The sequence below is a fragment of the Leuciscus leuciscus genome (assembly GCF_965113295.1).
Source record: "Leuciscus leuciscus genome assembly, chromosome: 2".
In the NCBI taxonomy this organism is placed as follows: domain Eukaryota; kingdom Metazoa; phylum Chordata; class Actinopteri; order Cypriniformes; family Leuciscidae; genus Leuciscus; species Leuciscus leuciscus.
In genome coordinates, this window is record NC_138726.1 from 49,240,391 (window position 1) to 49,258,907 (window position 18,517).

General features: G+C 36.6%; 1 protein-coding gene across 2 annotated transcripts in view; it reads left to right on the forward strand.

Moving 5' to 3' along the window:
• Positions 1-18,517, forward strand: part of igf1rb (insulin-like growth factor 1b receptor) — an 86,992-nt gene that overhangs the window by 62,923 nt on the left and 5,552 nt on the right. For both annotated transcript variants that reach the window (XM_082157372.1, XM_082157373.1), the window contains exons 11-20: positions 3,691-3,971; positions 4,064-4,197; positions 6,150-6,315; positions 6,415-6,514; positions 6,725-6,795; positions 6,895-7,124; positions 7,245-7,352; positions 8,277-8,436; positions 9,485-9,614; positions 13,999-14,133. In XM_082157372.1, coding sequence (XP_082013498.1) covers positions 3,691-3,971; positions 4,064-4,197; positions 6,150-6,315; positions 6,415-6,514; positions 6,725-6,795; positions 6,895-7,124; positions 7,245-7,352; positions 8,277-8,436; positions 9,485-9,614; positions 13,999-14,133 — 1,515 coding nt within the window. The remainder of the gene's footprint in view (positions 1-3,690; positions 3,972-4,063; positions 4,198-6,149; positions 6,316-6,414; positions 6,515-6,724; positions 6,796-6,894; positions 7,125-7,244; positions 7,353-8,276; positions 8,437-9,484; positions 9,615-13,998; positions 14,134-18,517) is intronic.

Consider the following 18,517-nt stretch of genomic DNA (forward strand, 5'->3'; position numbering starts at 1 on the left):
AAACATCCATTTAACTTCAAATTAAAATCTGTAATAGTAAATAAATCCATGTTAACCTTTTGTGATCTCAAAGATGAAGATTGAAAGGGACTGTTGATGTCTCTGGATGTTAGCATTTGTAATGGCTCTTTGTTTCTCGTCTGAGAGGTTGTTTTGGAACATTTTCAGCGTTCCCTTAGTAATTGTTTCCCTCCGGCGCTGGTGTTGGTAATTGTGTGGTACGGGCTCTTGGGTCTGGATCCAAATAACACGGGAGACCATGCAAAGCAAATGTAAATGACTATGTAAGCCTCGTTTTCTCTCTGATCTCAAAGGTGTAACGCATTAAGTGTTATGTGCTAAAATGAGGACCGACATCTGTATCCTATTATCATCCATCATCGGGCTGGGCGGTGCATGTGTCCTGCCGAGCGAGCCAAAATCGCTGTATACCTGAGCAGACTTGTATTAAAATCAATGTAGTTTTGAATTCGAGTTTCAGGCGATGCAGGACATCAAAATGGCATTGATTCTCCATCCTGGCCTGCGTGTTTCAGGGCTTGGATTATCCTGCTCTGTCTGATCCACTTTTTTTTTCTTTTTTTTTCTCTGCGTGTTTGTCATTGCTTGGCTGTCGACGAAAGCAACGGTGCCAGAACTATGTCAGGCAGCTGAGAAGTATGTCTGTACCCTGGCCAGCACAACCTGTTTTTATTGAAAACCGAGATATTGAGGGAAGTGCCTCGAGTTCCCTCGAAGTTCAGGATTTGGAGAGAGCCAGAGGAAGGGGGGAACGAGAAGGAGAGGAAATCATATCCATTCAGTTTGCCATTCCCCCCTCAAACCGCTCTGCTGCCAGGAAATGCACAGTAATTCCATCTGGAATACCAATGAAATAAAGGGAAGTTCCCCTCCAGCCGGAGAGCACACAGATCAATGAATGCCGCTCTGCACGGAGGGAGCTACAGAAAGAAGATTGAGAGAGAATGAAAAAGCTGTTTCAGGGGCATGTGGGAACAGAAGGGACAGAGATTACTAGGGAAAGTCGCTTGGTTTAGAGATGGGGAATGTTCAGAATGGCATACTAACTAACACTACTCTTACTATTTTTAGTGGTACTTACTAAAAAGCTGTGTGGTCATATTAAGGTTTAAGGGTTTTATTTGATACCTCAAACCATGTGGATTTTTAAATTGTTTGGATTTGCTATTTTTATTTATTTATTGCTTGAGCCCATAAAAAATAAGTGGCTTTTGCATAATATCCATTCCATCATTAAAGTAACTACCGTTTACATGTTGTTGTTTTTTGGGGGGAAATAAATGAATAGTTTATCCATCAAGGATGCATTAAATTGATCGGTAGTGACAGTATTTTTAGGAAAATTATTAAAATATTTATTGTTTACTAATAAATGCTTTTCTTTTGAACTTTCTTGAGCAAATCAGCATCATAGAATAATTTCTGAAGGATCATGTGACACTGAAGACTGGAGTAATGATGCTTTGACATCACAGGAATAAATTACATTTTAAAATATATTCTAATAGAAAAGTTATTTTAAATTGTAATAATATTTCACAATATTACTGTTTTTACTGTATATTTGATCAGATAAATACAGCTTTGGTGAGCATAAGAGACTTCTTTCAAAAGCTTTTTTTCTTTTTTTTTCTTTTCAAGTTGTTGTGACACACAAATATTTGAATGGTACATATCAATTAAATGTGTTGTTAATTAATGGAGGGAGTTACGTCATGTGACAAGTTTTGTTTTTTGCGATGGAACATTTGCTTTATTTCAAACGTGAAGACAACAGTGTTTTTACTGACTATTTTTATACGCATGATCGCATACTGCTACTAATAACTATTTGAGCGGCACGTTTCAGCATGGACTGACTGTGAACATGTACTGTACACTATAATGCATGCTTTACTCTTTGGAAAGAGAATGTTGACTTTGCAAAAACTAAATTATTGCTTCTTTCGATGCAGAAACCTTGTCTGACCTTATAAGTGAACCTCAGGGAAAAAATACAGATAAAAATAGGATGTAGTGTATGCAGCTTATATACTAATATGTACAGTACTGTTCAAAAGTAAAAAAAAATTCAAAATTTGTTCAAAAATACAGAAGAAGCTGTAATATTGTGAAATATTGCAATTTAAAGTAACAGTTTTTTATTTGAATATATTTTAAAATATAATTTACTTCAGTCATATCATTACTTCAGTCTTCAGTGTCACATGATCCTTCAGAAATATTTCTAATACGTTGATTTGATGATTTCTTATTATCAATGTTGAAAACAGTTGTGCTGCTTAATATTTCTGTGAAAACCGTGATGCATTTTTTTCAGGATTCTTTGATGAATAGAAATTTGAAAAGAACAGCATTTATAAAAAAAATAAATAAAAAAAATAACATTATAAATGTATTTTCTGTCACAAAAAAAAACCCCTCACTGACAGATTGCATTATGCAATAGACAATAGGCCAGAGATTAGGCAAGACGGGGCTTGGGCCAGAATATCCAGTGTGCATCAGATACAGACAGAGATGTATAGCTTCATATCACGTCTCTCTGGCCACATGCTCTGTCAAACTCAACCCATCTGTGGTGCTAGGATGTGTGTTTCTAGCAGGCAGAGGAAGGACTTGCAACTTGTTGAGAGTTGAGTGACAAACTGCTCCAGTGTGTGAGTGTTAGCAGGCCGAGGAATGGAGACCAGCTGTGGTGTGTGTGAGTGTGTGTGAAAGGATTCAGGGGGGATGGAGTCGTTGCCAGATCATCTGAGGACAGAAAACGTGATTGCTTTGGCATGGACGAGAATAACTTGCTCATGTGGTCGTTACCCCACACGTTCACAAATGGGGTTAAAAATGGTCTCCTCAGTATTGAGGAAAAAGCTTCTCTTGAAGTGTCAATAAGCACAGAACATTTTAACTTAACCCACTAGTAATCTACTAATCATTGTTTTATTGTAGGTTCAATAACTGTTTTTTTCTAATTTAGTTATAATCATCATATGTTGACCAGAAAAGGCTTTGATAATGTAAGGAGAGATCCTGAAAAATAATTAAAACCAATATTAATTCTAAGTGGTGATTATGTATAAATGGAAATGGATTTTATACTATGTGCTTTTTATTGTGTGTAAGTTAACTTTGTGCTTTCTTTCCTCTACTCTATATAGTATATCTGTGTTAAAAATACATTTTTATACAAGATACAATTTAAGGTAGATTAATTGTAATATTAATTAAATAAATACATAAATATTGATTTGTTTGTCAGTTTGCAAAACAAATAACAAACACATATATAGTACATACACAGATATTGTACATATAAATGCACTTACAGTACATAGGAAGTCAGACGAAAGTCATTACACTGTATTAAATTAATATTAAAACATATACAGTTTCAAAAGTATAACCACAAAACTTAAACATTTCATGTGTGGACATATTACTTGAAGTTATTCTGCCTAAAAGACGAATTTGGACAACTATACAGCTCAAATAGCACATTTTATTGTATATGAAATAACAGAGGTGTTAACAGAGCTCAATTGTGCAGATACTTTTTTAAATAAATGAACATTTCTATAAAAGTTGTAAATATATCCGTTTCTGCAGCACCAGAAGTTGCGCGTGAAGTTTTACTGTTTCCTCCAATTTATCTCATCTTTCTGGTTCCAGACCTCCCGACAGGCGAAAGCGAGATCTGTTTGGCGTGGCCAATGCAACTTCCATCCACACTCTGCTGTCAGGAAACTGGAACCTGACTGAAGGAAACTTCTCAGATGATGAGCCGCCTAGACGGATATTTTCTTTTCTGGAGAGGAAGGTGAAGGAGCGAACTGCTGACATCAGTGGCCTGCAGCCCTTTACCGTTTACCGCATCGACGTGCACGCCTGCAACGAAGAGGTTCGACACTGCAGCGCGGCCGCCTTTGTCTTTTCCCGCACCAAACCGGCAGGTAAGATCAGGACATGTACATGGAATTGGTGGTGAAGCACTATATTCAAAAATATCAATGACAAACCTTTTGGTTTCTTCGTTTTCTTGTAGAAAGAGCCGATGACATTCCTGGCTCAGTGACCTGGGAAGGTATGGAGGATTCGGTGTTCCTGAAGTGGCCTGAACCGCATAAACCCAACGGCCTGATCCTGCTGTATGAGATTCAGTATCGTCTTGGGACAGAGGTGCCTCTTGCATTTTAACCATCAAATCAGTGTCTAGTGTTTAAGCAAGGTTTTATAAAATCTCCAACAAAATTTTGATTTTAACATTCAAGTCTTTCAAAAAATGGTACAAACTTTAGTACTTAAATGACTTAATTAAAAGTCTACTTTAAGTAGTTTGGCACATTATTATTATAAATATTTGTATTTGGCAAATTTTTTATTTAGCCTTATAATCAGTTACATTTTACCACAATAGCCGCGTTTCCACTGTCGGGCCAGGGCCGGGCCAGGGCTTTAAACGGGCCGTGCCGGGCTAATAGCCTCGGGCCAATAGCACCGGGCATGCGTTTCCACTGTCGGGCCAGAAGCTCCACAGCGCTTCACTAAAACACCCCCGTAACACGCCTCTCTGGGACAACGTCACACTAACCCATCATTTCACCAACAAATGGAAGTTTTATAAGAAAACTAATCAGAAATCACTGGAAACAGCGTTGAAAACAAACACGATAAAAGCGGCCGTTTGCTAGCTTTTTTTTGTTTGTTTGTTTAGCAGCTACTTGAATATTTAAAACCCAAGCATCGATGTTTTACCACAGGTTTACAATAAAAAGTGATACATTGATCATAATGAATTAATTTATGTAAAAATGGCACATTAGTCACTCAGAAATAAATTACCGTTAGGTCTATTTCACAAAAGAAAGAGGACACACTTACTTTTTCAGTCGCGTCTGTTTCTTTATCTGGTAACTTAGTTACAGGACATATTTACATCACATTTAGAAAAAATGATAATTTCTACAAATATATGCCATACGACCGAGGAGCTTTAGCACTCTCTCGACTCCCATACAGATATTTTCAGTCAGAGAAACAGAGGAAGCTCCCGAAAAAAAAAAGTTACTTTATTTTTTGATAGTCCGGTTTAAAGAGACGAGACGTAGGCTATGACAGATAAAATAAAAACATGACTGTGATAGCCTTTGGTCTGATTTCTTCAAGCGTTCGCTATGTTGTTTTTTTTACTATGCGTATCTTCAAGCGTTTACTATGTTTACTATGGTAACGGCTAGCGCGCATAGTCTTTTGCATCACAAACAGAAGGCATTCAAACATGAACGCAATTTAAATTATTTTATTTTTAAGTCTTTAATGCTGACAGAATCATCCGGCGCTGCCGTCTCCCAACGGTAACTCCTCCTCTGTTGGTTACCACTCCTCTAGCCCGAGCTGGCCCGCTTTGGCCCAAGGTATTCGACGGGCCAGAAATCCTGGCCGTTGGCCCCGAGTAAGCCCCGATCAAGCCCCGGAAGTGACAGTGGAAACGCGACTGGCCCTGGCACGCACTAGCACGGCCCGGCCCTGGCCCGACAGTGGAAACGCGGCTAATAGCTAATATTGTTGATATTGCTGATTTAATGCCCCACCACACCTATATAGGTGTAATTATATAACAATATAATTTATAACAATATGCTGTCAATTGATTACAACTAATTAATATATATATGTATTTGTATGTATAATATATATATATATATATATATATATATATAATATTGTATACCAATATGCTGTCAATTGATTACAAAAAATTTACTAGTTAATCTGACATATTTCTGTAATTAATCACAATTAATTCATTTTAATTACAATTAATACATTTTTTCCACATTCAATCTTCGTTTAATGGCGTCTTTTTTGAGTAGTTTGAATGAAGACCAGAATCAACAATAATGCTACTGATTTCTTTGTTTAAGTGGCTTTTTTCTCAATTTCTGGGGATGAAATGATAATTATGCGAGGATTGATCAACATCAGTATCGCAAGTATTTAGACAATCATGATACTGATCAAAACTTTGCACATCGTGCCTATCAGCCTCCCTAAGAGAAGCACATGTAGTTGAATTATTATAGTTACTAAATAATATTTGACAATATTTTTTTTCTTTTTTCCTTTTACAGTCTGAGAAGCATGAGTGTGTATCCCGTCAACACTACAGGGAGCACAAAGGGGTAAAACTCTCCAATTTGGGACCTGGGAACTATTCTGCCCGTGTGCGGGCTACGTCTCTCGCCGGAAACGGGTCGTGGACTCAACCCATAGCTTTCTATGTGATTCAGGTTGAACGTAGGTTTACCATGATTTTCATCACTTTCAATTCCAAAAGTATTAGAATTTCAAAAAGAAATTGACACGTTTTGACTTTTTTTTTCTTGCACACTCAAGAAACACATTATGAACACTTCCTGTACTTCATGATTATCCCGATCATCCTGATTTTCGCCGCCTTCGCTGCAGTGGCTTTCATCTTGGTGAACAAGAAACGGTACTAGTTTTAACACATCTATACTCTCCAAATTCTCATAATTGATTTGAACAACATAGGCCCCTCTGGATGAAATGTACCTATCTGAGAATTCCAGATTCTGTAATATATACAAAAAAGTGATATAGAAACTTGAGAATATTTCCCACTTGTTCTCTATTACATGCTGAGTGCTGTTTTTGCTAAATAAGTGCTTTCTGGAATCCACAGAAACAGTGACAGGCTTGGAAATGGAGTCCTTTACGCATCCGTTAACCCAGAGTACTTCAGCGCAGCAGAGAGTGAGTATTCAATCAAGGGCAGGATCGACTCCACTTAAACAGTTTTTGTAAATATTCAGTGTATTTGTGACTAACTTCTATTGTAATTTATGCTTGCAGTGTATGTGCCGGATGAATGGGAAGTGGAGCGAGAGAAAATCACCATGTGCCGAGAGCTTGGACAAGGATCTTTTGGTATGGTGTATGAGGGCATCGCGAAAGGTGTTGTCAAAGATGAGCCGGAAACCAGGGTGGCCATCAAAACGGTCAACGAATCGGCTAGCTTGCATGAACGCATTGAGTTCCTTAATGAAGCCTCTGTGATGAAGGAGTTCAATTGTCACCATGTGGTTAGTCAAAGAACTCATGACAAATCTCATCTTATACTCGCAGTATTGGTGTATAGTAGCCTTAAAACTGTTAAATAATGTTGACTTGGGACCCTGTGATGTCTTTTGTGATTGGTTTAGGTGCGTCTACTGGGTGTGGTCTCGCAGGGTCAGCCCACACTGGTGATCATGGAGCTGATGACACGAGGAGATCTGAAGAGTTACCTACGCTCGCTTCGATCCGCTGAGGTGAATACAGGCACACATGAGACATCTTCGCATCGTTGATCAAATATTTGGCTAATCAGACTGATTTTTTCCGAACCGTTCTGAATTCCAGCAAGTTAAAGACTGCCACCTGGAATTGTGGTGGAATTATGATGCGTAATTGAGCGATTTTCCATTAATCAAAATTAATCTTCCATTCACAAATGTCTTTCCCTAAATGGACTGCTCACTGCAGTGCGCTCCTGGGATGCAGCCTCTAGTCTATAAGCCCCTCCAATTCAGTTGCTTGATCTCTATTCCCAAACCTAGTGAGCTTAGCTTACCTTACTTTCTAAGGCTTCATCCTTAATGAAAAATGTAACCTCGAGAGTGACTGATTTGAAATGTTCTTCTCAGGCAGCAATTCTGCATACACACATTCATCGGCCAAGGATCGCTCAAGAGGACATCTGACCGACATATAAAGAAACCAATCACAGTTCGTTTTGTTCTGCGTCATGCTTATGGCCGTGAAAATGTAATGTCAATGTTCCTACGATAGCAGACCGTGCATCTAATGAATTATTCATTAAGTTTCAAGTTTACTGCAAATTTCACATATTTTTTGAAAATCCAGCGTTTAGTTTATCCTGAAAAGTGCTCGTTGTCACAGTTGTAAACACGACTGCATTCTTCTTCCATGAGGTGGTTTGGCTTTATCTCATTTTTGTTTCCAGGCGGACCATTAAAGAATGTGACACACAAATCTCCCGTAAATCCCGTAGAATTCAACCAATCAGATGACGACTTTGAAGTGTTTCCCATTTAATGTTGCTTATGCATCAGACGTTCAGCCAACGGTCTGAGGCTGAGACTAATTTGCATGATGCAAAGTTTCAGCAAGACTCACTGGGTTTTGGAACATAGCTTGAGAGTGTCATTCTCCTCTTCCTCGTCCTTCCTCAGAACACCTCCAGCTTGCCTTTGCCACCACTGAAGAAGATGATTCAGATGGCAGGAGAGATAGCGGATGGCATGGCTTACCTCAACGCCAACAAGTTTGTTCACAGAGACTTGGCAGCAAGGAATTGCATGGTGGCAGAGGATTTTGCAGTCAAAATTGGTGGTATGTGATGAGAAAAAATGTATTTGCTTTTCTCAACTATGTGCAATATGAATGACTATTTAAGACTCATTAAAATATGGATTTTTTTCATTTAGCTTTATTATGTTTTAGTAGCAAAATTAATTTTGAGACGCTGCTTCTCTGAGAGGGTTTTAGCATATTTTAATTACCTTAAGCTAGGGGCATTTCACAATAATTATTGATCATTTCACAGTTATTAAATTGAAAAATATTGCATTGACAAATTACACCCCAGATTTAACACCTTTTGACATTTTGCACTATTGCTCATTGTTTCATAACAAAATTAAATACTAAATAATACAGATATTTAATAATAGATTTTAAATGTTTAATTGTTTTCGTTATTTTAAAGTTGGCATGAAATGGAAATCTATTTTATAAATGCATGTTATTGATCTGGCTGTAAATGATTCATCTATGCATGATCCAGTAAAAAAAAACAAAAAAACATCGTTTTTTATAAACAATGAAAAATTCAATCTTCGGGTGAAATTTCATCTGCTTAAATTGCGCCCCTTTCTTTCAGTCGACTGCAAACTCGTATTCAGATCTGCCTCTATCCAATCAACAACCTACTGAATTAAGTCCCTGCCCTACATTTTTATTATTTTTGATAATCCATTGCACTTGGTTGTACGTTGCAATACCTGCAATAGGATCTGTTGCTACTTCCATTACATAGCTACTTTATGATTTTTATTACTTAACTATCATGTACTTTAGTTCTAAATTAAAAAAATAATGGCAAACATTTCAACAGATTTATACATCTTTCATACTTTCAATTTTATTTCCGTTACATTGCTATATTGCATTCATTATGCCTATATATTCATTTGTAGCATGAAAAATATTTATTTTAGCTTTTAGTTATAGTATCCCTGAATCGCCATTTTTATTATTCCATAATGAATAAATAATGAGTCGCTGAAAATGCTGTAAATGTTCTTCATTTTGTTTGGCTAAATCTCCAGGAAAACTATAGAACCGTAGTAATTTCACTTCATTTATCCTCAATCTGTAGACTTTGGCATGACGCGGGACATTTATGAGACGGATTACTACAGAAAAGGAGGCAAGGGACTACTGCCTGTGCGCTGGATGTCCCCCGAGTCCCTCAAAGATGGAGTATTTACCACAATGTCTGATGTCTGGTAAGCTTTCATGTATTCTACAGACAATCAGCGTGTGCATGTTTATATGATGTTAAAAACACATCGAGAAATCATCTGAGACGTATAGTGCACAACATAGCGGGGTGCATCAGTCTAGTCACCGTAGCTGTGGAACGACATCTTGTGTCCATTACAGTTCCTCCGCTAGCTAGACGAGAAATGAAAACCACGCTCGCGCAGCTCAACACACATTTTCCATTACATAGTGCATACGTTAATGCGGTAGGCAATGAGGAGAAACATCTTTCCATATATTTCAAATGAAGCTGGCAATCAAGCCTCATCAGCCCTCATATGAGCTAGAAACATTTCCCTCATATGCTAGTCTCATTTAACAAACTTTCAAAGAAAACCTCGGGGAGTCTAGACCGCGCTTTTCCGGAAACTACAACAGCTGTGGCTGATATGTGTGGCATTCCAGAGCCTCAAGGAATCTTTGGTCGAGTCGTCCTCCCATGTCATGATAAGTAGCTCTTTGGACTCGCTGGGAGGTTCACACTTAAATCTTTTGTTAAGGATCAGAATCAAGCACTCCCTGTTCAGGAAGAGATTTGAACTTAATTACAATGTTCTCAAGTTTCCTTCCAGGTGTTTGGAGAGTCTGCCCTAACAGTTCACCTTTCATGTCTGACCAGGGTCACCGACACGCCTTGATAATAATGAATGTCTGTCTGGTAAACTTTACACAAGGATCAGACATAGGAGTGGAGTAGTGTTTCGCCAGTAATCACAAATGTACCATGTGAAAAAAAATTCTGCGACAGTGGTTGAGATCAGAATTTGAATATAATGGCTGCATCTTAAAGGTTATGTGTGTAATGGACCTTTTTCACGGACTCTGATGACGCGCTTCCTCACTTATTAAAAAATTTCACTAAATTGCAAATCTAGTAAAGTTTTTGGTAACACTTTACAATAAGGTTTCATTAGTTCACTACTTTAGTTAACATGAATTAAGAATGAAAAATACTTCTACAGCACTAATTAATCTAAATTAATGTTAATTTCAACATTTACTAATGAATTAAAATAAAAGGTTTTATTTGTTTACATTAGTTAATAGTTGCATAGTTGCACAGTTGTAGTTAATAGTTGCATAGTTGCACTGTGAACTAAAATGTACAAACATTGAATGACTATTTTTATTAACTAACATTAACAAAGAATAAAAAATACTGTAACAAATGTTTTATTCATTGTTAGTTCATGTTAGTTAATGCATTAACTTATTTTAACTAATGAAACCTTATTGTAAAGTGGTGTTTCCAATACTACGGCTGAGGGAGTGACGGCAAATTTGACATCATTCTTTCTTCTGACTGCTGGAATCAATCTCTCTGGGGTTTTTTCACTCTTTTGGAAAGTTGTGGAAATGCTATTGCTGATTTTTTTGCTTTTAGAACAAATGCAAAAACATTTGATCGGTTGTTGTCTCCCATTCACCACTAAAGAAGTTTACCCAATTATAACTACTTCCACTTCTAAAAAAACCCAGAAATGTAAAAAGGGCCCATTTTTACGCCACCAAACGGAAGTGCAAAATAATGAATGATGACTCATTTTAAAATAATGAATAATTTCAGACAGATTTCCTGGACATTGTTCTATCGTTCCATTGTCAATCGGTGAGCATTAAACCTAAAAATGGCTTACTTATAGTTTCCTCTGCTTATTAGGAATAAAAGTGTTAGTATTCAGGCTCTGTTCTAAATCTTGTAATACTCTGCTTTAGCCGAATTGGTATGCAGCATCACAATTCCTTGCACTGCATATGCATTACAATGAGCACAATAAAAATCGAATTGTATTTTTATTTTTTATTTAGCACAATATCCAAGTTTTTATCCTTTTTTTTCCCCCCATTTAATTTAATTTCAATCCATCCAGGGTGTTTCCCTGCTTCAGCCCGAGACACTAGATAATTAAGTGTGAAAAAAAAAAAAATCTCGCTCAATATTTAAATGTGCTTCGCAACATGTTAACGTCAGCTATATTGCAGTCAGTGTTAGTCAAGCCTGGTGAGAAATGCTATAGTGTGTAGTCAGTCACATCTGTTCTTTGTGTAAAAGGCAATGGCAGAATGCATTAATCCAATATGGTGAACGGCGCGAGAGAAATGTGGATTACAAAGGAACATTTTATTCAGTACTGTGAAGTATTGATGCAAATAGTTCAGTGCAATTAAAATGTATTATTTCATTCAATAGTTGTGTTTTATGAGTTGCTGCCTAATGTAAAGCATTTCCAATATTTATGCAGTTGTAAACCACAAAGCAGCTCATTCGGTTTTTGGAACAGAGCCTATATTTATTTGTTGCAAGCTTTGAAGCACTTTTGTATTAATTTAGATGTACAACATTTATAGAAGAATAAGAAGAACCAAAAGAAAGATTACTCGAGTGAAGCACGACTGAAGGTATTTTTGTTATGTGCTTTACTAGCTTTATTATCAACAGACCACATTATATTATATCGTTTGTCAGAGCGGCTGACTCATTATAATGACAACTTGCTCCCATTTGAAAGTTTTAGGTAAGTAGAACACACATCTCTCATTCTCAGTAAAAATAAGTTCTTTTTACGAGCGAGTAGCTTTCAACTGAACTTACTCCGATATTAAACAGAAAATCAGTAACTTGAAGGCGCTTGAAACGAACACTTTGTTCGCTATAATTAGGTATGCTAATGATTAATCAATGAGAGATTTTATTGTCGATAATAATTTAATTGTTAAAGCGTATCGATGGTCATAAGTAGAGTGCGTAGTTTTGAGGTGTGTGTGTGTGTGTGTGTCTGAGGCGCAAAACACGTGCAGCAGACAAATTAGTGAAAATGAAGTGAGCGCGAGGTAGTTGCGTATTCAAAATATATGTCAAGCCATCCAATGGATTAGGAAACTTTGAAACATAATTAACCAAAAGACCCTCCAAACAAGTGATTTTACTGTACATAAGAACTACTTGCATGTGTAAACCCCACAATAAAAGTACATAGAATAAACAACAAGTGAAGATCTTGGTTTTATGAGTGATGATCTTCCAGGCTGTTTCAGCTGTGCGCTTCTATTCTGTAGCGCATGGTGAATTAAGACCTGTCAATCTGAGCAATCAAATCAATCTAAGTGTGCTCTAGCTGGGAAACGGTGTGCGATTGGTCTCTACACATCGTCCATACCCACCCCCCCACACCGGAGATCCAGTATCCATTGATTGAGTTTTCAAATGACGTTAGTTGGTGTTGGAAATCACTGGATTGGAAGCCATATATAGCTTTAGCCAAGCTGCATGTCATGTCACTCCGTGATCTACGCATTTCTTATGTTGTGTTTGGGCTCGTTCGAGATCACCTGCTCTAAATGAAGATATGTGATCTACTATGGTTCACAATTGTTTTGCTAAGTTACAAACAAAAATGTGTCACAAAAGCGTCATATGTGTACTGTTTAAATGTGCTTCACTTTTTCATACTACTTCAAATACTTTGTGTAGTTTGGTCTCTGTGAAACAAATATGCTTGTTTTTTTCTACTAGTCGACGATATATGATGCGTCCATCTGTTAATGTACAATGATTTTACAGATCAAATTTAAAGCATTTATTTTTTCACGCTATGGAAAATGATCACTTCTAATATGTCAGCAAATTTAAAAGTACTTGTTAAGAGATGGTCATATTCCCTATATTCACCGCTTCGGATACAAGAGGTTAGCGATTATTTGATCGTTCATTTAAAGGGTAGTTCACCCATAAAATTCTGTCATTATTTACTCACCCTCATGTCGTTCCAAACCGGTAAGACTTTCATTATCTTCGAACACAAATAAAGATCTTTGTGATGAAATCTGAGAGCTTTCTGTCCCTCTATTGACAGCTACACAACTACCATTTTGACGCTTCAAAACTGTCATAAAGAGATCGTAAAACGAATGAATTGAGTGGTTTAGTCAAAATTTTCTGAAGATACTCAATCCCTTTATATGTGAACAGATTGAATTTAGTCTTTTATTCACATATAAACATTGATAAGCGGACAAACTCAAACGTGCTGCGTAACACATGAGAACAAACCTCATTGGTTCTTGCCCGTCAAGCCAACATCGTTGAGCTTCCATTTACCACAACTGATGTGTGAGCTGTTTATATCATCAAAAAGATCTTCATTTGTGTCTTAACGAAAAGATCTTAACGAAAGTCTTACGGGTTTGGAACGACGTTAGGGTGAGTAATTACTGACATAATTTTCATCTTTGGGTGAACTATCCCTTTAAACATTGACCGATTATGGGAATTTATGTAAACTGAAATTCCTAGTCGCTATCAATGTAGATCTATTCTAACTGTTCTCGTCTGTTCTCTTCTTGCAGGTCCTTTGGGGTGGTGTTGTGGGAAATAGCCACCCTGGCTGAGCAACCCTATCAGGGCATGTCCAATGAGCAGGTACTGCGGTTTGTCATGGAGGGAGGACTACTGGACAAACCAGACAACTGCCCTGATATGCTGTAAGTCACTTCATTCAATTCATCATCTTTCACTCACTTTATGCATTTATTTGACTTCAATGGAACACAATAATTTAAAAAAGCTTGATGCTGTTTTTTAAGCAGACAGTTATCAGAGGATCTCAAGCTCCAAAAAGGACAAAAACATGAAAGTGATCCATAAACTGTAACTCTTGCACTATATTCTAAGTCTTTTTAATGTATATTATATTTTTATGTGAGAAACAGACCAAAATTCAATATCACTTTTCTTTCTATCCTAGTTAGGTTTCATTGATGTCAAACCTTGGTGCAACATCTTGTTGTGGCACTTTTGAAATTGCTCAATATGAATTTTCATATAGGTTTGGAAGGACATGATGGTAAATAGATGATGATGATGAATTTTCATTTTTAGGTGAACAATCCTTTTAAAAAGTAGAAAGTCTGCCACCTACTGTATGATTCAGGTGGTAATGTCACAAAGCTGAAACCAAGAATTGACCAAAAAAATCTAGATTAGCTGGAGAATCAATGGTATTTAACAAACAGTTTTTGACTTCGGCTATTATTTGTTTTGGATTTTAAAACGGCTAAGTCTAATGCTCTTCCAGTGGGTGCTGTGCGCTAAATTTAAGTATAATTTGTTTATCTATGTGAGCCTCCAAGCTCTGGGTTTTCTTTGGCGTGGTTTGAGTGAGGTTGCGTCTGGCTTCAAGTCCGTGTTTTATCTAAAGTGTGAGAGCTGGCAGTGAAATACGAGCACTCGGAGCAATACGAGGATGCCACATTTTTAATAATAGAACATTATATCAGGAAAGTTGGTAGATAGATATGTGTTTTGGGAAGAAAGTGGTACAAACAATGGAAAGCTAGTTTTGGATGTCAGAGATGGCTTCCGTTCACATTTGGCCATTTAACACCAATATTTTTTTGTCAGCCACATCTTGTGTTTTTAATCTAATAAATGGCCAAATTAATCTGTTAAATTAGGGTGATATAGCTCAAATAAAAAATTTCAGCCAATTTAAATGTTATATCTATATATGCATTTCTAAATATTTATCAATTTTAAAAAGCTACATATTATATATACGTGTGTGTGTATATATATAATATTCAATTCAAATAAAAATATATTTCATTAAATATGATTGAGATATTTTTCTGATTTTTTATATATATATATATATATATATATATATAATTAATATGAAAAACAGTATTAATAATATAAAATATATATATAATATTTATGAAATTAATATGAAAATATTATGTTGCATAGGCCTTTTAGATTTGAGTTATTTTTTAAAGACATAAAATAAAAAGGAAACTTCACAAGCCATGCTTATTGGTGAAACAAATGAACAATGATGTGTTGTTTCACTGTCCATTGACGGGAAGTGCACAATAGTTTGCGTTGGCCTGTGCCTCATTTTCATCTCAAGGCGGTCTGGTTTAGGGTCTTTGTTGTGGTTGGCCGACGTTTGGCACCTTTTAACACTTTTTCAGAGAAGTGCCGGGAAGGATGAAGTGGTCTTTAAAGCTGCCAGAACAGGAGTGGAGGAGGAGGGCATGTGGGAGGCTTTCAGGCTGGTACATGCTTCTAACAGTGACAACGGGTCACCCAAGTTAAACCTCAAAGGAAGTCCAGATATTAGATTAAAAGTGGAAATTATGTGCAGTGTAGCGATTGGAACAAAGGCTTTGAGCGATGGTGCTCATGCAGCTGATGTGATATTGTTAATAAAATTGCCACAAAAAAAAGCAAAAGCCACTGCCTCCTACTAGGAAAACATTTGGACTGTACTGAAATTTAGATTCTGTAATACTTTGTAACCATTCATCAAAATAAAAGAATGGTAACACTTTACTTAAAGCCCTTCTTTATAATGCATTATAAAAGTATTTATGGTGCACGTTATAATTCAATACATCTTTTTTATATATATATAAAAAATTGTAGCCAAATTTAAAATGCATTTTAATATTTGCAGATTCCTTGTTACATCTGAAATTGGTTATGTGTTTTAATGCATTTTACTTTCTAAAGGTGTGTTCAGTGAATAGATAAGCTTAATAATGTATTATTACGGTGGTTACAATTATTCATCAGACCATACAATGCATTGTAAGGTGCATTACAAGCAGTAATAATGAATGCATTAAAAATACTTTTCTAATGCATTATATATACAGTACAGGCTTTAAGTAAAGTGTTATCAAAAGAACTTGCTCCGCCTCCGAAATGATTTTCTTTTTCGGCTTACATCATTTTTCAATCCCTTTTTACCTTCCGCCTGTTTCCTTTTTGGTACGTGCACTTTTCCAATCTATTTCTGATGTATGAAATCAAGTCCTTCCTTACATTCTTTCTAGTTATTTCTAGTTACTAATATCCCGTTTCTCACAGAAGTAAAATGTTGACTTCTGCCTTGAAAATGTAATTGATATTTTACCCACAACATGGCCAGCTATTTTGTTTATTTTTGCTCTAGCATATATCTATATATATATACATATACATAATCTATATATATATTTGTATATAATGTATTATATAATAAATTATACATTGAGACCGCTGTAATAGCAAGGTCAGTCATTTAAAAAAAATAAAAAAATATTAAAAGCTGAAGTTACTCAGGTCAAATTGCATTACCTTAAGAAAAAATTATATTTACCTTGAAAATGTTTGAAATTGTTTTGAAAGTAAAGATAAAAAATAACTACTTTTTGCTTTATGGTTACTTAATTTAGCCTTTTAACAACGTTATTTAACAAAATACACACACGGATGGATGGATGGTTGGTTGGTTTGTTGGATGGTTGGATGGTTGGTTGGTTGGTTGGTTGGATGGATAGATGATAGATAGATAGATAGATAGATAGATAGATAGATAGATAGATAGATAGATAGATAGATAGATAGATAGATAGATAGATAGATAGATAGATAGATAGATAGATAGATAGATAGATAGAATATTTAAATTTTTATGTAGTATTGTATTTATTTCCCAAAAGTGTGAAACCAACATGAATGCATTAAAACAATTCTAAGATCTTCTCACTTGCATTTTGAATTGGATTTTTCATCATATCTCTGAAAAAAAATCCATATATTGTTGTTGGCCCTAAAACATTCAGACTCTCTAAGGTTACTGCAGGCTTTAGTCTAGTTCCTATAGCAATTTTAACACTGGAGGTGCTAAAATCCGACTGAACCTCCCCATCAATGGAAACTTCATTTAGTGCTGTGCAGGAAAAACAAGCTGGAGACTGAGGGCAGTGAGTCCAATCCCTCTGTCTCACAGCTGGAGAGCCAAAAGCCCCAGTCGGTGTGTGTGTGTGTGTGTGTGTGTGTGTGTGTGTGTGTGTGTGTGTGTGTGTGTGTGTGTGTGTGTGTGTGTGTGTGTGTGTGTGAAACGATATGCTGGTGTGAATGTTTGTGTATGTGGTGCACGGGTATTTGTAACTGTCAGCTGATGTTTGCGCTAGCTGTGTGTGGGTGTGTAGCCGGCGCTGGTGTTTGTAAGACTAATGGTGTGTGTTACTCCACTAGTGTGTGAGCTGGCACAGGGATCCGAGTATTTTTTTTCAGCGGACTCCTCTGGTATTCTTAGTCTGTTTGTGTATAATTAAAATGGTGAACTGGAATGCTCAAGTGTCAGCGAGATCGTAGTCTTATTTTCTTTTTTTTCTCTCCGTAATTGTAGCAGTTCCCCTTTCGCTGTCGCTCTCGGGCCTCCTTTACAGCTCTCCCCAGCTTTGCAGTGTGATTTCATCACAGTTCTGTGTTTGCTGTGTAGTAAAGAGGTCACAGCATTCACCATGAGCTCACTGCAGCTGTGTTTAGGACGTAACCGCTGATAGCATGCATGTTTATGTTACTGATTCGTCACACTGCCACCTGTTGTTCAGAGCTGCGCAAAGTAGGCGTGGACGGTATAAACGATATGTTGAGTGATTTTATGACAATCATGTTAAATAGTACAATGTTTAGTAATGCTATATGAATGTATGTAAATATACATGGTTGCGTTTTATCCATGCAATTTAGCATTGTCAAATTTTGTGGCTAATGTAACCTTTGGTGTGCATACATGCATACATACATACATACATACATACATACATACATATATATATATATATATACACTCACCTAAAGGATTATTAGGAACACCATACTAATACTGTGTTTGACCCCCTTTCGCCTTCAGAACTGCCTTAATTCTACGTGGCAATGATTCAACAAGGTGCTGAAAGCATTCTTTAGAAATGTTGGCCCATATATTGATAGGATAGCATCTTGCAGTTGATGGAGATTTGTGGGATGCACATCTAGGGCACGAAGCTCCCGTTCCACCACATCCCAAAGATGCTCTATTGGGTTGAG